General features: G+C 42.3%; 1 protein-coding gene across 1 annotated transcript in view; it reads left to right on the top strand.

Moving 5' to 3' along the window:
- The window catches only part of Micu2 (mitochondrial calcium uptake 2), an 83,855-nt gene that overhangs the window by 49,094 nt on the left and 13,765 nt on the right, over nt 1-20,996 (top strand). Inside the window, exons 5-7 of the mRNA XM_021202885.2 lie at nt 6,016-6,063; nt 7,721-7,803; nt 19,111-19,184. Of these exons, the coding sequence (XP_021058544.1) occupies nt 6,016-6,063; nt 7,721-7,803; nt 19,111-19,184 (205 nt within the window). The remainder of the gene's footprint in view (nt 1-6,015; nt 6,064-7,720; nt 7,804-19,110; nt 19,185-20,996) is intronic.

Raw genomic sequence — 20,996 nt, 5'->3', positions numbered from 1 at the left:
CCCTGCCTCTGCCTCCCTAGTGCTGGGATTAAAGGCGTGCGCCACCACAGCCCAGCCCCAGTGCCCTTTTCTTACCTCTCCCCAGCACCCTTCCATAACTCCAGTTCCAGGGATCCAGTGCCCTTTTCTTATCTCTCCCCAGCAATCCATAACTCCAGTTCCAGGAATCCAGTGCCCTTTTCTGACCTCTGAGTGCCCCAGCCATGCAAGTGGTACACATGTATTCACCTATGCAGAAAAAACACTTATACACATAAAAAAATTTAAAATACTAGGATAAAGGCAAAATACTAATAAAAAGTAGTATAAAGGGAAAAAAAGAGAAATGACAGTAACAGATGAAGTATCAGAGAAGCTCTTTCTGAGCACTCTAGGACTAAATTCTGCAGTGGGTGATTGCGAGCACTGTCATTGAACTTGCAGACTTGTGTCTTGCCATGATTTACACTGCTGTGAGCCTGAACTGGACACGGGTTAGAAGTCAGCCAGAGCAGTCTTCACTTGAGTAGCTTCCCTCCTTTGAGTGTAGGGGCCCTCTGTTGGCCACAGTTAGCTTTGCAGACCTGACAGGTTTTCCCATCCTCTGGAGACTTAGGAGTTGGTATCCACAAGAGCCTCATACTTGAGGGCGTCTCCCAAGTGTGGTAGGAGTAAGGGAAGAAAAACCGCACAGAGATCTCTACAAACAGGCCTGTCCCTTTATGTTCAAACCTCACTAAGTGGCCTGCTGGAGAGCTGCAGCTGTGGAGAGAGTTCCCTATAGCTTCAGAATTCTGAGTCTTTACAACAGGATTTCCTGGCAACTAGATGCCTCTTGAGGATGAACTACCCACTGGCCTCAAGCTTAGGGCTATCAGACTCCATCTTCCTCTCGGTTGACAAGATCTGCCCCTAGCCACCAAGAGCAGGGTGTCTTCCTCCTATAATTCTGACCCCAGCCTCCAGACACCTGCAAATTCTTCACAGCCACCTCACCCTGGGCCTGTGGTCAGTTGATTTCCGAGTCCTAGATTTGTAATTATCTTTTGTTCTCAGGCCCCCAAGGTATCAGTCTTAAATAGTAGGTTCCTGGTCAAGATGGCACCTAGCTATAGCCCTCCAAGTCATGAGGAATGCTTTGCATACTTGTATGTAGGTCTTTACTGTCCATACACACAGTATGGAACCACTCAGCACTGTGGACCATGCTTTCTCACCAAAACCCAAATGGTATTGGTCTTCTACAACTGTGAGCTTGGGTGCTGAGCACTGTTGCTCTTCACCGTGGCCACCTGTGTTTCCTTTTGGATCGGCTTCTGCTCGCCAGCCCCACACACTGGAGCTGCGCCACCAGAACTATTTGGCATTGAATCCCCCGTGGACAAGCTCTCCAGTCACTCCTTTGTGATGTCTAATGCTGGTCCCTTTCTCCCTCTGGAATCCAGTCTGCTGTATTTGATCCTGGCTCTTCGGCTCTGTCATTCACATAAACCAGCTACTAGGCTGCCGTTTTTGTCCTGAGTACTTGGTTCTTGGAGTGATATAGGTTAGTGAGGGAATGAGATCTGTAGCCATGTTGTAAATTTTTGAGAACTGGGTGTCATCATGAGAAAAGTATGTGAAATCTGGTTGAAAGGCCTACACACAAGCAGAGGAGTTAGAAGCAGGGGAAGCTGAGGGTGAAGACATAGAGTTGAGGGCATGTTAGTTTAGTTAGGATGGAGAGGCGTGAGCATATTTCTTATTGATGAAGGAGAAAGGGGTTGCAGGTTTAAGCAAGACAGAATCCTGGAAAGTAGGGAAAGAAGATTCTTTGAATGCCAAAAGGACTGTCATGCCACCAGCTGCTAGGTTTTCTGTTGTGCCAGGAGGGAAGAATGAATAGATGATGCCCATCTGGCATACTGTGTTTGCAAACTAGTAGCAAGTATTGGGGAACAGCCTAGACAAAACAGAATAGTGGGGCTTATGTGTAGAGGAAGGAGGTTGGAAGAAACTTCTATGGTAAGGAAATAATACAAGAGTTTTGAGAAACCTTAAGCAGGGATATAGTCCATGAAGCACAGAGTCACTGGTCAGCTGCCGATTGTCCTCCTGCATCTCATGTGGGGCAGTAGAGCTGCAGTTGAGTTAAGCTGGGGTTATGTTGGCAAGTAGAGGACAGTCCTGGAGGAAGCCATTAAGAACATTGACTACTTAGAAAAAGTTTAATTAATTATTCATGGATCCTAAACAGAACAGTAGAGAAGGAAGTCAGATATGAAGAAAGATGAAAACAAAGAGAAAGCTGCCAGTGAAGTTGGAAAATATACACAGTGGAGAAAGAGTTGGTTTGAAAAATAAACATTTAGGAAACTTCAAAATAGCTCTAGGGGGATGGCTCGGTGGTATAGAGCCCCTGGCTAACAGGTAAGGTCCTGAGTTTGATCTCCAGGGCCTGTTCCAAATACATATAAACACATAATTCTGCATATTAGTAAATATTAATCAGTAGCTGTTTTGTCAGTTTCTGTTCACCTCTCAGCATGTCAATATATAGTAGAGAGCACAGAATTTCATCGTATTACATATACTAAATTACCAAATGATCTTTACACTGCAGTAACCCCTATAGCAGGGATTCTCAACCTGCACCTCACAAATGAGTCCCATATCAGCCACCCTGCATATTAGACATTTATGTTATGATTTATAACAGTAGCAAATTATAGTTATGAAGTAACAACAAAATAATTCTATGGTTGGAGGTCACCAGAACACAAGGAACTGTATTAAAGGGTCACAGCATGAGGAAGGTTAAGAACCTCTGCTCTATTGGATCCCTCCAAACCAAAACACCAGACTAAACCTATGTGCTTTAAGAGATGATAATCTACAAATTTCATATTGGGGATTTGCAGGAATGTATGTGTCCTGGAGTCGAGAGACTCAACATTTCCCTGTATTTATGACAAGGAGGAGGCAGAGAAAGATCAATTCTGGCATCCATGCCTTCTCCATGGTCCCTTCTCAGTCAGTCCAGACCCAGCCAGTGGACAGGGCCATCCTTCTCAGCTACACCCCCCCCTGCGGATGCCTTCCTGCCGTACCATGGCCTTATCTTAACAGGGATTCCAGAGTCGGCCATGCTAATTCATAATGGACTTTAACAAATAAAAGAACTTTGAGGAAGGAATTGTTGTTTGCTTGTTTTAGTTTTCCATTGAAATATAAATTTCTAGAGAACACACCAGGCATGGTGGCGCACGCCTTTAATCCCAGCACTTGGGAGGCAGAGGCAGGCGGATTTCTGAGTTCAGGGCCAGCCTGGTCTACCTAGTGAGTTCCAGGACAGCCAGGGCTATACAGAGAAACCCTGTCTCAGAAAAAAAAAAAATTCTAGGGAAGAAGGAAAGATTCAACAGCAGTTTTATTCACCTGTACATTATCAATGTTAATAAAACTGTGTAAATAACAATTTACATTGCTCTGTTTCACCCAATATAAGATTTATCAGAATTGATAGCATAACCAGCAAAAGGCATAATGTTTTTGAGATAAAATAAAAAGAATTCACTATGCATTACAAAGAAAAGTAAATTATAAGTTATGATTATTCTGCATTTTTAAACCCAGCTAGATTCTCAATATCACTTTCCTCAAGGATGTGCTGACCGTTAATTTCAAGACATGTTGTTGCTGTTAACTGAATATACTCGTGTTTGAATGTGGTTCCAACTTCGAATGTTTCTGGAAGTGTAAGAATTGTTTGCTTATCTCTCCAAATGCCCCTTTCAAAGTCTTTATTAAAATTTTAACAATAAAGAAAAAAAAACAAAGAACCAAAAAAAATATTGTTTAACAATATGTTTTTTAAAAAAACATTTCCGGCCGGGCGGTAGTGGTGCACTCCTTTAATCCCAGCACTTGGGAGGCAGAGGCAGGTAGATTTCTGAGTTCGAGGCCAGCCTGGTCTACAAAGTGAGTTCCAGGACAGCTAGGGCTTTACAGAGAAACCCTGTCTCGAAAAACCAAAAAAAAAAAAAAAAAAAAAATTTCCATATTTGGGCTGGAAAGTTGACTTGGTGGTTGAAAGCACTGACTATTCTCTCAGAGGGCCCAGGTTCAATTCCCAGTGCCCACATGGCAGATCACACCTGTCTGTCACTCATGCATATGGCACAAAGACATATGCAGACAAACTACCAATACATATTAAATAAATAAATAATGAAAAGATATTTCCCTGTTTATTGTGCAGCTTTGAAACTGCCAGTCAGCAGTGCTCCGTTCCCTTCCGGGGAACAAACAGGCACCGCACCGCTCCCCTGAGGCCCAGGCCGGGCTCTCAGAGCCACTTTCTGAGGCAGATGCTGGCCGCTGCTGCCTCTCTGGTGTTTGTAATGCGTCCTGAGCACAGCTTGTGTTTTTATACCTTCTCAACAGTGTTTATTTAAACCTTTTACTTTTAAGTCAGTGTTTCAGAGAAAGACACTGGAATTTTCCTTTTTAAAACTTGTCTATGCTTAAAGGACATTTACCTGTGTTTAAAGAAAGGAGATCTCCTTTGGCACCAAGCCCAGTACAATCTACAAGTTGGGCTTTTTTTTCTTTCATTTTTTTTCTTTCGCTGTATTCCTTTGAAATATAGAAAAACACTATTTTCCACTTTTTTTTTTTTCAGGCTGCCAAAGGATGAAATGCTTTGATCCTCAAGCTAGCATTAGAGCACTTCTGCCAGGAGCAAGACATGACAAACACATAGAATTTATTCTCCCTTCATGTAAACGCTGAATAGTCCTCATAGAGTATCTGAAGACTTATCTATGTCCTCATATGTCTGAGAAAGCACAACTGCTCTAAAATCAAGGAAACAGAGAGCTGGCGACCGACTAGGAAGTCAGTGCCCAGCATTCAGAGCTTTTACTTGGGAGGCTTCAAAGAGTGGTGTGATCTGAAGGGTTAGTTTCACAATAATACAGTGAGAGGTGAGGATCAAAGGACAAGTAAGACTCGGGAGTTGACAGTGAACTTGAGTTTCCTTATCTAACATAATAATATATAAGTAAGTGTCATTATTCTGTGTGGTTTTTGTCTGTTGTTGAATTGTTGATAGTGTGTGTTTACTGTTGACATTCTAATTGCAGCAGCAAAAAACTCAACAGGAAAGTTTGTTAAGTGACCAAATATAGAGCTAGTTCCAAAACTAGCTTGATTTGGAGCTCAGACATACCCAGTACCCATTTTTCAAGCCCTGCAGTTAAATATGGGCTCTCAGGCGCTGAATACTAACTCGTGTCAACTCCAGTCACTTGCCCATGGCCTCATATTTCTAAGTATAACTCTCAGATCATCAAGTCCACACACACCCTCCCCACAAAAGAAGTCAGTAACCCAGCATTCTCAGTAGAAATCACGTAGTACTCTTCATAGCAGCCCAACTTCAGTCATGAATTGTCCCTGAACCAGTGCCTAGAGCCACACCCTGCAGCCTAGTCACCAGCTGGGCTCAAGCCACTTGCCCATCTGTGCTGGCTAGTGTTTTGTCAACTTGACACAAGCTAGAGTCATTGGAGAAGAGAGGATCTTAACTGAGCCAGGACTGGAAGACCCAGTGGCAGGGTAGAGGATGAAGTGTGATGCCTAGCAGGCAAGGAAAGGGAGAAGGGAGAATTCCACCTTCCTCATCATCCTGCTGGACAGACTAGGTGATGCCCACGTGTGAGAGATCAGTCCACTATACTGCATCTACCCATTCACAGTCTAGTTTCAACTGGAGAGCCCTCCTAGACACACCTAAAAATAATGTCCAGTCCATGGCCCAGTCCAGTGGCACAGAAGATTCACTCTCATGACCTCCTAAAACTTGATGAAGCATGGGTCTTTCATTTTAAACCCAGGCTGTATTTCAGATCTTGTTATACAGTGGTTTCCACTGGACCAAAGAGATACAGTGTTAAAATGTCTATTTTCACGGAGGTGATGTTTCAGTATTAGTTATTTCGTGGTTCTCATCTAAAATGTATCTCCTGATTTGTTCTTCTTTTTCTCCTCCAGGGGTAATTTCATATACTGAGTATCTTTTCTTGCTTACAATCCTCACAAGTAAGTATATCGTGCCACTTCTCTTTAAGGATATGTGGCATCATATCCTTAACAAGCAGGACTTTTGAAATTTGGAATTTACCTCTTCATCACTAAACACATTGGTAATAGGGCTAGGGAGATGGATCCATTTAGGTAAAGCGCTACTATACAAACGTAAGAGCACGAGCTCAGGAGCCCAGCATCAGGCAAGCCAGGCGTGAAGGCGGTCCCAGATGAGAGACGGGCTCACTGCTTAGCCAGTCCAGTGAAACAGCAGGAAACCTCCAGATTCTGGGAGGGCAGGAGGGTGCAGAGCAATAACAAGAGCCATCCAAAGTACTGGCTTCCATGTGCACACACACACACACACACAGAGACATATACATACACACATGCACACACACACACAGAGACATATACATACACACACGCACACACACACACACACACAGACATATACATACACACACGCGCACACAGAGACATACACGTACATACACACACGCACACACACACACGCACACACACACAGACATATACATACACACACACGCACACAGAGACATACACACGTACATACACACATGCACACACACATACACACACACACACAGGAACCTTAACAAAATAATGTTAAATTAGAGTGTGTTCTGAGATCTCCTCTCTCTCCATACCCAGAAAAAGGTCATGGCTAGTATTATCTGAGAAAATAGGAAAGAAAAAAATCATGGTTAATGTTTTCTGAGAAAGCCTCCTCAGAGAGAGAGAATTTTGTTGTTTTATTTTTGGGGGATGGGGGGCTAGGTTTTGTGTTGTTGAGAGAGAGTCTCACAGTGTGACCCAGACTGGCTTGGCGCTCTCTTGAGCTCACAGAGATCTATGTGCCTCTGTCTCTGTGATTAAAGAATGGGCCACCATGTTTGGCCTCTTGGGAATTTTTTTAAAAAACAACCTTAGTTCACATTGAACAATATTCTTGTCCTTCAAAAGTTTTCTAGTGGTGAAAACTAGGAAAAGACCAAGGGACTCCCAGATATAGATGACACTAAGTAGACTTGGTGATTTAATGCAGCATACTTTGCTGCATTCTAAAACAAAACACAGCATTAGTGAAAAATATAGAATCTGCTATTCATGGTTCATAATGCTGTACCAGTGTTAATATCTTAGTCTTGCTAAGTGTTCTGTAGATGTGTAAATTTTACATATTCTATTAGAGATATATTGGCCTGCCACTATACATTATTATATTATGTCCAAAAAATGGCAAAATTAAAAGTTAAAAAAACTAAGAAAGTAATGATGATAGTAATAATAATGATAATAGCGATAATAATTGCTGTGAAACTGCCAGGAGTGCTGTGAGAACAGAGGGAGACCAGGGTGGCGGTGAGGAAACAAGTTTCCACAGTGCTTTGCTGGAGAGGACAAACAGCACAGTCACAGCTCCTGGGAGATGCCAAGACGCAGGAGCTCTAGCATCAAGTACGGTTTGAAAGACAGTCGTGTCTCGAAAACAAAAGGAAAGAAAGAAAAACTGATCCTTCTTTTCTCTGTCCAGCTCTTGCTCATATACTTCCTGGTCATTTACTTCAAGTTTGAAGGTTTTTCTAGCTACAAATACTTAGCTTCCACCTAACAACTAAATAATTGTTCGTGGTTCATCTCCTTGCAGAACCTCACTCTGGGTTCCACGTTGCTTTTAAAATGCTGGATGCAGATGGTAATGAGATGATTGAGAGAAAGGAGTTTGTTAAGGTGAGCACATACTTGTTGGGTTATTGTAAAGTACCTGGTGCTTGTGTAGTCATTGTGCATTTCCTTAAAGATCAAAACCATCTCTGTTTACATATGAAACATCAAACCACTTTCTTATCCAAAACTTTTTCCTAATGGCTCCGCAGTACAGGACACTTGCAGCTCCTCCAGAGGACATGGGTTCAGTTCCCAGCATCCATGTAACAGCTTACAGCTGTCTGTAACTCCAGTCCCAGGAGATCTGACACCCTTTTTGACCCCTGCAGCACCAGACACACACATTGTGCACAAACCTGCATGCACGCAAAAGGCATATATATAAAATGATACATTTTTAAAAATACTTTCTGAAATACAGTCTTGGGGACATTGACAAGTGACTAAAGCATAAAATTCTAAAAAGAGAAATGAGCTTTGAACATCTGCATTTTTATGATTTTGTTTTCATGACTTCAGTGTATAATTATAAAGTAAAAAGGGATTCATAGACCATATGTTTTAAAGAATGCCTGTTAACCATATGTTTTAAATTAGTCTCATATCAAAAAAGAATAATAGAAATGTAAGCCTTCATTGGTGCAAATTTTTTTAGGAACCATATACAGCTAATATTTGAAAAGATGTAACTACATCTGAAGTGTTTAATAATATGTTTTCCAAATCTCCAAACAAAGAAATCCATTCTGTTTCTTTTTTGTTAAATTTCTAATTGTTTATTTACTTAGCATATATGAGTACACTGTAGCTGTCTTCAGACACGCCAGAAGAGGGCATCAGATCTCACTACAAATGGCCGTGAGCCACCATGTGGTTGCTGGGAATTGAACTCAGGACCTCTGGAAGAACAATCAGTGTTCTTAACCTCTGAGCCATCTCTCTAGCCCCCATTCTGTTTCTTAAAAGTAGGTAATGATATGAAAGAAATACTTCAGTGTAAACTGCTGAGTATGCTCTGTAGTTACATGCAGAGGGATATGTGGATGCACAGTCCATAACTTAGTTGACTGTGGGCAGCATTGGTGAGCTAATGGGGATATGTGACCTGGCATTTGTGTACATACATGGCTGATTTTGTAGCACTTTGGTTGGTTGGTTGGGTTTGGGGGTTTAGGTTTGATGGAATTCTGATTTTTGTTTTCCAAAACAGGGTGTCTTTATGTAGCTCTGACTGTCCTGAAGTCACTATATATACCAGGTTGGCCTCAAACTCACAGAGAGCCACCTGCCTTTCTCTTCCCAGTGCTTTTTTTAAGCCTTGAGATGTGAAACACATAACACTCTCTTTAGTGTGTGTGTGTGTGTGTGTGTGTGTGTGTGTGTGTGTGTGTGTATTAGAAATAAGATGATGCTGAGTTGAAAAACACATTTCTATCTGCTTCAAAGTTAAATACATGTTTTGCATATGACTTGGGAATTTTATTCCAAGATTAGTAGTCAAAGAAAAGAGAATATACAGGTAGGTGTGCTGGCTCAAGCTGGTAATCCCAGTACTTATATAATTTTGAAGGATTGCCCTGAGTTCTAGACCTATCAAAGCTATAGAGTGAGTTCTAAACTAGCCTGGGCCACAGAGAGAGACCCTACCTCAAAAACACAAAATAAGGGCTGGTGAGATGGCTCAGTGGGTAAGAGCACCCGACTGGTCTTCCGAAGGTCCGGAGTTCAAATCCCAGCAACCACATGGTGGCTCATAACCATCCGTAACAAGATCTGACGCCCTCTTCTGGAGTGTCTGAAGACAGCTACAGTGTACTTACATATAATAAATAAATTAATCTTTAAAAAAAAAAAAAAAAAACACAAAATAAGCCAGGTGTGGTGGCACACGCCTTTAATCCCAGCACTCGGGAGGCAGAGGCAGGTGGATTTCTGAGTTCAAGGCTAGCCTGGTCTACAGAGTGAGTTTCAGGACAGCCAGGACTACACAGAGGAGCCCTGTCTCAAACACACACACACACACACACACACACACACTAGCTGGCAAGTGAATCTCTGTAAGTTGAAGGCCAGCCTGGTCTATACATCAAGCTCCTGGCCAGCCAAGGCTACATAATGAGACCCTGCCTCAAACAAATGCCTTGAAGGTAGAAAGCATATATTAGGGCCTGGATATGAATGTCCATAATAGCTCCAATCTGGGAACTACCAAAATGTTTGTCAACAGAAATTAGGTAAATAAATGTTATGTGTGCAGTAGAATTCTACTCAGCAGCAAAAGCGGAAAAAGAATTAAGCAATCACAACAGTAAGGATGAATCCAAATGAAAAAAAAAGTATAAATTGTGTGTTCTTTGTGTTAGTACTAAAGGAAAGCAGACCATTGGTTGTCTGGAGCCCAAGAGGAATGCGGGGTTGATTGCCTCCAAGAGGAAAGTGAGGGAGAGAGAAGAAAGGCTGAAATACTGAAAATACTTCAAGTCTTGATCAGTACAGTTATGTGGCTCTGTATGGTGTATGATGTTCTCTATAAAAATTCACCCAATAATTCTTTTTGTCACTGTTCAATACCGTAGCTTTGGAAATGGTTTGTTTTACACAAGAAACTATCACAAAGCCTTGGAACAGAGGAAGACCAGAAAAGATCCTAAATAGAGAAAGAACTATAAAACAGTTGAACCCCTCCAAAAGTAGGCTTGCCAGTGCTTCACATCTTTAGCAGTGACCTAGAATAGATGAGCCCACATATGCATATGAGGAGACAGGGTAGATGATGTGACCCTGAGTGGGCTGTAGAGTGGCGGATGGATGCTTGGGGCTCAGGTGCACAGACTGTTTACCTGCAGTCACTTGGAGTGCTGAGTCTGTTCATTTTAAAAGCTTGTTAAGTGGGGGGTGGGGGGTTCACTTTTTAGAAATGAAGACCCTAGGCTAGGGAGATGTCTCAGTGGCTGAGAGTGCTCTCTGCATGAGCATGTGGGCCTGGATGAAGATCAGTAGCACCCACAGATGGCTGCACATGTCTAACACCAGTATGCGGGGTCTCAAGAGCTTGCTGGCCAGCCAGGTTAACAAGAACCAGGGAGTTTCAGATTCGGTGAGAGACCCTGTCTCCAGGGATAGGACAGAGAGTGATAGAAAAGGACATCCATCATGGTGTTCTGGCCTTTGCACAAACACAGACACACACATACCTGCATATCTCACGCATGCACACACTTGCTCAATCACACAGATACACACCTGGCAATAAACAAAAATACCTATATAACAACAGATGATTAAGTTAAATGTCTGATGTAGAATGAAGCTTGTCTTTTAGTTGGATAGACTAAATTTCTTCTTGTCACTTTCCTTGCCTAAGTATGTATGTAATGTATGTATCCTCTGCAGTTCCAGTGTCATTTTCTTTGAAGTTCAGCAAACTGCACTCAGGAGGCTAAGGCAGAAGGGTCACAAAGTTCACAGCAGCCCAGGCTACCTGGCGAGACTCTGTCCAGAAAAGATGTTTTACAATAAAAGGCAGCAACTATGTAAAGATATTTGGCAAAGCAGCCTTGATATAGAATCCTCATAGATTATGATTTACTTCCAGCCAGTACAGATCTTCCCCGTGTAACTAGGAGCAAATTTGTCAGCAGCATGCTTTTATCACAGTTCAGACGCCTTAGGAAATAGTTCTCCTCATCGCATCTCCAGTGATGGAAGTGGGTGTTTTGCCAAGAGCAGTAAGCAGAGTCCCAGAGCCAGAAAGCCCAAAAGAAAGGCAAGCAAATCTTGGAAAGGAGTGACAGAGGGAATGTTCACCAACAAGCTGTGCAATGCGATTGAAGAGATAGGGACTGACTGGAGACATCTCAAAGGAGAGGTAAGCAGGCTGGATAGATGACCCAGGTTCAGCTCCCCAGCTAATGGTAGCTCTCAACCATCTGTAACTCCAGTTCCAAGGGATCCTATGCCCACTTCTGACCTTCACAGACAACAGGCACACACATGATACACATGAATGCCTGCAGACAAAGCATTCATATACATAAATGAAAATTATTTTTAAATTGTTTAAAGAGAAATAGGGACTAGAGAATAGGATTGCAGAATTACTGTCAATAAATCTAAGAAATTGTTTTGAGATTATTTTTATTTTTGTGTTTATGTACATGTATGTATGTATGTATGGAGCATACATACCTGGTGGAGCATGTGTCAAAGTCAGTTCTCTCCTTCCACTGTATGGCTGTATGGATTCAGTAGTTCAAACTTCAGCCATCAAGCGTGCCTTTAGTGTTCCAAGCCATCTCACAAGCTCCCCTTCTGAGACAAGTGATAATTAAAGAAGGAACTTAAACCTAAGGAAGGAAATATGGTTGCACACAAAGAACCTGAGAATCAGTGCTGTAGTTTACAAGCTACCTCATCTACCTTAGAGCCAAGAAACACATGGACAGTCATTTAGGTAGAGAGGCCATGAGCCATAGAGTTGATCCTGTCGGGTTAATCAAGCTGCTAGAATTTGCGTATGTGTGATTCTCCAAAACCTGGAAAACCTTGTGTAGTCATGAGGTATGTATCTTTACAGTAGTGTAGTAGAGGTGACTTTCTAAGACAGACTGAACAAGAGTCCCTGCAGGTGTCACCAGCAGGCTTGCAGAGCTCAGAGTTGGTTGCATTTCAGTAATGTTTGGGGGTAACATGAGGCAAAAATCACAAAACTATAGATAGAATCTTTGTAGCTACAGAAGATCTTAGATATTCAAGATGCCTTCAAGACAGTGAAGACTATTGGCAGAATGCCCAAGATTGGTCTGTGACTCCTACATGTGTGTACACAGAGAGAGACAGAGACAGAGAGAGAGATGGGGACAAAGAGAGAGACAGAGACAGAGACAGGGAGGGCAGAAAATATCACTGATTGCTTGAAGGTTGAGGGTATTAAGCTAACCTTGTACATCTATAAAGGGTTCTTGGTGCTAGCTACAGAATTGGAACTTGATAGCCAAGGAGACTTACATGTATGTTAATTTTTGAAGAAAGTATTTCAAGGAAGAAAACTATATTTATATTATTTTATCTGTTTACTTCTATGATCCTTTTATTAATAAACCTATATAAATATAATATTGTATATGTACATATTAAAGATATGATATTTTATATAAATATATTTTTTCTTGAAAGAGCCAGGTATGATGGTGCAGTGATAGGATACATTTCTGTAATATCTTTTGAAAGTGTCCTAAAATTTAAATTGCCTCAGTTTGTGACTTTGATACTTGTGAATGTTTGTGTTTTATTAACATCTGGATGAAAACTGTGTTAGAAAGTGCTATGCTCACTTCTTCCCCTGAGTGCTGGTGAAAGAGTCTACATGAATTGTTCTCTGTCAGGTGAGATAAACAGTGTAGACAGTGATCAAAGCCAGTAATAGTTAATCCATGTAATCTTCACCTTGATAGATGATACATCTGCTTGTGGGCTAAGTGCCAGGGTTTTAAAGCAGCTCCTCTAGACGGTAGATTAATGACCAGTCTGTCCCCTGGGAGAAACCACTCCTTAGGTGGTCCTTTCATTCCGAATTGCTTTCACACCGGTGGCAAGCACTGTACTCCTAAAATAGAGTGTTGGCAGTTTGTCCAGCTAACATACACCTGCTAGAGTTGCTGCTAACTGAGTAGGAAAGCCTTCAGGAAAGTTTATCCTCCTTGGTCTTCAGTGATTCTCCCATTCCCGAATGTAAACTGTCCTGGGAGCAAAGAGAAGCAAAACTGACTCTGCATAACTCATTTTCAGCCTGAAATTGAAAGTGTTGATGAACAGAGATTCAGATAATTGATTCATTCTTGGTCTTTCAGAGTTTGCACCCAGCAGTTGGGCACTGAAGGATCTTTTACAGCTTCTTTGCTTTATCTTTACCTATCTGTTTGTATGACATAGCATCGCTACGCCCAAATCCTTGCTCTTCCCTGAGCTTGGATCTCCTTATCTCACTCCTTCCAGCACTTTCAAGTGTCATCAAGGAGTGCTGCCTGGAGGAAGCCTCCCAAAACCTCAGCAGTCTCTCTCCCACCCCTGTTCCAATGGGTTAGCTCAGCACTGCCATTACTCCTTGTCTATTCTCTTCCGCCCATTAGAATGGAAGCTCAGAGGTGGCTAGGGTGCTTCCTGTCCCTCACTGCAGTCTCCGCAGCACATCCAGCTGTGCTGACCTCATAAAGCAGGCACATATGGCTTGTTACATGAGCTGGTCCTTTGCTACTATGTTAGAGAGAGTCAAGGGGAAAAGAAAGACCCTCTGGCCTAAGTGTTGAACTGAGGTGTTTAAGTTCATATTCTCAAATGGAAGTGTCAGTACAAAGCCGAATACAAGCACTCTAAAGTCACATTTAGTGTGTTTGTGTGTCTGTGTCACACTAGACCCAGATCCAATCCCCAGTATCACATGGCAGCTCACAACAGGCTGTAGCTATAGCTTCAAGACCTCCAGCACCCTCTTCTTATCTCTATAAGCAGCAGGAATACAGTAGTGCACACTCATACACTCAGGCAAAACATCCTTTGTATGATGTCTTAAAAATTACTTATTTACACAATAACTTGTGAGAGAATTGTTTATTTTTACTTTTTGTATATGGGTGTTTTGTCCTCATATTTTCTGTGTATCGCATGTATAACTACCCATGAAGGCCAGAAGAGAGCTTCACATCCCTTAGAATCACTTGTGTGCGCAAACCAAATCCAGATTCTCACAGTGGTTCTCAACCTGGGGGTTGCATATCAGATATCCTGCATATCAGATATTTACATTACAATTCATAACAGTAGCAAAACTACAGTTATGAAGTACAATGACATAATTTTATGGCTGTGGGTTCCCACAACATGAGGAACTGTACTAAAAGGTCACGGCATTAGAAAGTGTTAGGAAGGCTCAGGACCACTGCTCTTGTATGTAGCGTCCACAAGAGCAACAAGTGCTCTTAACCCCATGATAAACTTTCACCAATATTAATAAATACTCTACAAGTAAAGGAAGGTACAGTAACAATACTTTGGCTCAAAGGAGACAGTACCACAGATGCTACAGACAGCCAGGTACAGACATGGAGTGCTCTGACAGCAGCTCGTGTGTGTTCAGATGAAATGCACACATTTCTTAAACAAAACTAACAAGGCATGGCATGTAACTGAACAGCCTCTATCAGAAGCCTAAAAATCACTATCCCAAAATCTTCCCACAGAGAAACAGTCAAGTGCAGAGAGGTTCACTGGGGCTAAAAGGAGGCAGTGCCAAACCTCTACAAACCCTTCAGACGCACGACAGAAGAAAGCAGGGGGAGTTACTAGGGGAAGGCCTGCCAGGAAGTAACTTCTAGTCCTGTTCTCATAAGCTAAAATACAGAAGCGCTTACCCAGAAAAGGCAAACCAATCTTTATGGGATGCAGTGAGTTCCATAGGTAAGAAATCAATTCGTGCAGTCCAACATATGACATAGTCACAGAGCAGAAAAGGCCATGTGTACATGTACTGTCTGTTTTCTGTGTTGACCTTTGGCTTTATGAGACAGCTCTTATGTAACACCCAGCCTGGCTATGATCCTTCTGCCTCCACCTCCAAAGGCCACAGATCCAAATGCATGCACCACCATGCCCAGCTAATCATGTCCGTATACACTAGGCACTTAACCAAATGAACCATGGTTAAAAGTCAGGGAAGTAGGAAATAATGTCTTCATTCTGATAAAGCGCAGTTACAAATGCTTAGAGGCTGGGGTGTAGCTCAAGAGCTCACATGCTAAACTGCATCCGACTCTGAGTTCAGTCCGCAGCACTAAGAAACTAAAAAGCAAACCTAGCATCTTGCTTGAGAGGTGAGGGATCCTGAGGGCCTTCCCTGCAGAATCGGGAGCAAGGCAAAGAGGTGTCTTTTTTTAAAAAAAAAAAAAAAAAAAGATTTATTTTATTATTATATCTAAGTACACTGTAGCTGACTTCAGACACACCAGAAGGGTGTGTCAGATCTCATTACAGATGGTTGTGAGCCACCATATGGTTTCTGGGATTTGAACTCTGGATTTTGGGAAGAGCAGACAGTGCTCTTAACCACTGAGCCATCTGTCCAGCCTAAGAGGTATGTTTTAACTCTTGTGTTCAGCATCTTGCTGAACATTCCAGTGATAGCAACCATTCAAGAAGAGAAAAATAAATTAAAACACACATGTAAAGGTTAGAATGGAAGAAGTCAAATCTGGCTTTTATTGCCAGCTGACAGAGCTCCACAGAAAAAGGATCCATCAACGAAAGCACAACCCATTCAAACAAGTGAGGTTAAAGTGAGCCCCAGAGAGAAGGTTATTATGCAGAGATTAAGTAGATTCCTGTGGGAGAAATAGATAGAAAGTCAGTCTACTTAGGACAATATGAACTAATAAGTTTAACAGAGACCTTGCCCTGAAACTTCAAGTGTTGTCATAGGATCTGGAAAGCTGATTCAGCATTAAGAACACTTGTTGCTCTTGCAGAGGGATAGGGTTCAGCTCCCAGCAACCACATGATGGTTCACAACCATCCATAACTCCAGTTCCAGGGGACCCAACCCCTTCTGACCTCCATGGGCACCAGTCAGCCATGTGGTACACATATAAACATATAGGCAAAACACTCTAAATAAATCTCTTTAAAAAGCAAAGAAAGTGTTGCTGATAAAAACAGGAGAAGGGATACGAGTAGAGACACAGATGTTAATGAGTTTGGATGTGTCAAGACAAATCTCAAGTTGCAAATGACAAGCAGATGTTTTTATAGAAACTGGCGAAATGATTTTTGAAATGTATGTGTGGGTTACCTAGCATGCACAAAGCTCTGGGTTCTGATCCCTAGTACTGCAAAAACAAGGTTTAATTTTAAAAAGTAAAAATAATTAAGTGTACAAGTCAAAGTAGAGGGCTGGGGCACATGGGTCTTGAGAAACCAGCAAAGCTGGCTGAGGCAGCAGCTGACGTCAGGACCCAGTGCATGGTGGGTACCAATGTGGAGTCGGTCCGTGGAAAAAGACAGATTGTGCATTCACTTACTTCCCTTAAAAGCTCCAAGTCAAGAAACATTTTTAATTAACAAATTGTGCTAGAACAACTGATGTGTATTTAAAAAATTAGCCAGACACAAAAATAGTTAAATTTTCAGGTTGAAAATATTATCAGATATCTTCAGAATCTAGGGGAGGCAGAGTCTTTTGGTTTGGTGTGCTATGGTGTGGTTCTTGTGGTTTTGTTCACAGTTTGGGGGGGGATGCAACCCCAAGGTCTCCTCAATGATAGGTAAATGCTCTACCACTGAACTTCAGTCCCAGCCCAAGGCAGTCTCTTAGGGCATCCACAAAAGGCAGCCATGATGGGTTTTCTTCACCACAATGAAAAATTTGTGCTAAAGAATGCTATGGGGATTATACCCAGGCATATGTGTGTATATCTCTAACACTGATGCTTCAGAGGCTAAGGCAAGAGGATTTCAGGTCCAAGGCCAGCCCAGGATACATGTGAGAAAATAAATGGACAGGAAAGAGATTGGGAATAGAATATTTCCAGACACTTGTCTAGCAAGGGAACTGTATCTAAAATATGTAATGAAGTTTTACTGGTTAGTAACTTTTTTTATGGTAAAACTATAGTTGACATTTTACAAGAAAAAAAAGTACAAAAATGAGTGGTAAGCATGGGAGAAGGTATCCTTACATTAAGGAAATGCAAGTTTAAAAGCGATAGTGGTAAATAGCACACTCCCAGAAGAATAACGGCTATTAAAGAGGCCCATGAGCCCATGACAGCCAGTGCTCCAGAGGCCAGGTATGCACGCCTTTAATCTCATAGTTGGGAGGCAGAGTCAGATGGATCTCTATGAATTCAAGCCTGGTCTACAGAGCAAGTTCCAGGGTAGCCAGAGCTTCAGTTCACTTTGGAAAAGTAAACTTTGACCGTTTTGATTTTGTTTTTAAATAAAGTTCAACAGTCCAGTTCCCCTGCTGTGTATCTCGTCAAGGAAAAATTAAACCAGTGTCCATTAAATTAAGCTGTACAAAAAGTGATCATGACAGTTTGATTTATAGTAGCCAAAATAGCAGACAAGGACCACCAGGCAGATAAATAGTTGAATAGTGTAGTCAGACAGTATGACACAATTTACCAGTGAATAGAAACAAGCCACAGGGATGAATCTTGAGACAACACGCTGAAAGAAAAAAGGCATGTGCAAAGCAGTGTGCATTATCCAGATCCACTTGAAAACTAGGTGGGCTTAATTTAGAAGAAAAGCTAGGACTGCTTCCATGGACATTCAGGAGGACCAGATGGAGTACAGTGAGAACTGCTACCGAGAGGACAAGGCTAGGCTCTGCGTTTTAATGGATGTGACCAGTAACCAAGCAGGAAACTCCAGGAGAAGCATAGATAAGCTAAGCAGGTTAGTGTGCACTGCTCCTGCCCGAGGCCGGGTGCTGCTTGCTGGGTAGTCCTGTCTTGCACGAAAGAAGTAAAGGTGTTGAGCAAAGGAAGGAATAGGAAAAGCCTGGCACTGCCATTGATTTTGCAGTGGTAGGCGGCCCAAAAGGTCAAACCAGTATAGAGGCTTAAGTCAGGAGGAACACTGAGCTTGGAGGGAGGGAGGGAGGGAGGGAAGGAAGGAAGGAGGGATGGAGGGAGGGAGTTAGAGAACCCACCATGAGCAGTTGGTCTAAACAGACACTGGAGGAGGCGCCAAGTATAGATTGACATTTTGTGTTCTAATGTCAGCAGTTTGTAAATTACTAACAAATCACATTAAAAAAAAAAAAAAAAAGTCCTGATGGTTTTTTCCTAATTGATTTAAGCCATGGTTTGAGATTTTGTGCACATCTCATTTTTTTTTTAAATCCTTTTCTTTTAATTTGCTTTCCATCTGAAGACTGGTACAAATGACTCTGAAAGGTAGGTAGGTTATTTAACATACTCAGTTTTAAGAAACTGTTACAGTTTTATAATTAATAAAAACATAAGTCTTTCAACGTGTTACAAAAAAAGGGGGGTGTGTAGAAAAGCCGTGTGTGTGGTGTGTATTTTGCATTGTGGTTGTTGAACTCTCAGTGGTCTAAGAAACAAGCCTGAATAAAAGTCACTGAGAGGGAGACAGCCTCACAGATTTTAGAGCCTGGCTGTTGGAGCTGCTGCTGAGCAGGAGACTCTGGCCATAGTGGCCTTTCCGTCTCGTCCCCCTGTAGTTTTACATGTCCAGTCAGCCCACAGACAACTAGCAGATGTCCTGTAATTACAGCCTAGCGTCTGTTCTCAGGTTATTTTGAAAACTTCATTAGACAGACTTGTAAAGTCGTGTCTGTAATCTTTTCAGCTGCAGAAGATCATAAGTAAGCAAGATGGCTTCAAGACAGTGAAGACCAATGAGACAGAATACCAGGTATGGAAGTAAACCTCACCAAACACATGGTGATGGTAATAGCTGCCATCTTCCCGGGGGTCACTGTGGAATTTATGAAGAGCTTGGTGCCTGGGCACACCGCTACTAAGCTACAAAGGCGCACGCAGAGGCACAGGGCTGTCCTGCCAGTGCCCCACCCCCACCCCCGCCCAGCCCCTGGGCAGTGAGTGCTGTGCTGTTCCTATGGATATGTGGAGGTCTGTTTTCTTTTGTTTTTCTTTGAGTCGAGGTCTCACTCTGTAGCTCAGGCCAACCGTGAACCTTTAGCGATCCTCTGTCAGCCTCCCTGGTGCAAGGTTTTCAGCTGTGTCACAGCCACACACCCAGTTTGATTTTTGTTCTTATATAAGCAATAGTATGCTGTGTATTGTACCACATTTTTCATTTTCATAGTGTATCTAAAGATCACATTCTTAATTTGTGCGGCAGTGGGGGCGGGGGTTGTGTGCACACAGCACAGGTGTGGAGGTCAGATACAACTTCAGGTGTCTGTCCTTGCTGGCCTTGGTTCGGGTCTCCTGTCTCCAGCCTCCAGCCTCCGCACCAAGGACTGAGGTTACAAGCAGGGGCTGCTCTTCTGGATGTAGGGTCTGGAGATCTAAACTCAGGTCCTCACACTTGTGTGGCAAGTGATTTACACATCAAGCCATCTCCCTAGCTCAAAATCCCATCATGGTCTCAGAGTACATTGTTGTATGGCTGTAACATTTATGCTATCATTCATATTCTGGGAAATATTTACCATATGTCTATCATGTCATAGTTCATAAGGCTGCAAGGAATAATACTAGGATTACACTATTTTATACACATATGACTATGTTTTAGGGATGATCTACCAGAAATTCAATTGCTGGATCAAAGAGTGTGACTATTGGTAAGATTATCAGACTATTACAAATATTAACCAGTATATTATGTGGGACACAAATGAATTTTCAGTCCTGCCAGTACTGTATACCAATAGATTTCAACTGAAAACATTCTATTAATTGTACCTCCATCTTGTGAGTCTTTCTTAAAGTTCTGAATCACTCCATCTTTAGAACACATCTATTTCAAATTGTGTACATTAGTAAAAATCACAACCCCTGTCAGGAGCACTGAGGAGGAGGCAGAGGCAGGCGGATCTCTGTGAGTTCAAGGCCAGCCTGGTCTACAAAGCAAGTTCTGGGCCAGCCAGGGTTAGATAATGCAATCCTTGCAAAAACCAAAACCACCTCCCCTCCATAGGTGTCATGTGGAGCATTGTGTGTCTAGACAGCACAATAAAATATGATTTTTTTTAATTATTATCTATACAGGGTTCTGCCATGCATGTATACCTGCAGTGGCTGTGAGCCACCATGTGGATGCTGGGAATTGGACTCAGGTCTTCTGGAAGAGCAGGCAGTGCTCTTAACCTCTGAGCTGTCTCTCTAGCCCATGGAAGAGAATTTAATACCTGATACCAAAGTTGTCTTTTTATGAAGAAATTTTTATTTTAATTAAGTTACTTCAGGCTGGAGGACTGCTCACTTGGTAAAGCATTTGCATTGGAAGCCCAAGGACATCAACTCAGTCCCCAGACCCAGTAGCTCAAGCTGTAGTCCTAGCATGGGAAGGCAGACAGCAGTATCCTCGGGGTTCTCTGGCAAGATGATCTAGCCTAGTTGGTAAACTCTGGGCCAGTAAGAGAACTCAGTTCCAAAGAGGTGGACCATGTTCCTGAGGATGAGGCTAGGGTGGCTCGCTCTCGCTCTCGCTCTCTCTCTCTCTCTCTCTCTCTCTCTCTCTCTCTCTCTCTCTCTCTCTCTCTC

The sequence above is a fragment of the Mus pahari genome, chromosome 8 (genome assembly GCF_900095145.1).
Source record: "Mus pahari chromosome 8, PAHARI_EIJ_v1.1, whole genome shotgun sequence".
Classification (NCBI taxonomy): Eukaryota; Metazoa; Chordata; class Mammalia; order Rodentia; family Muridae; genus Mus; species Mus pahari.
This window is presented reverse-complemented; position numbering and strand designations above follow the sequence as displayed.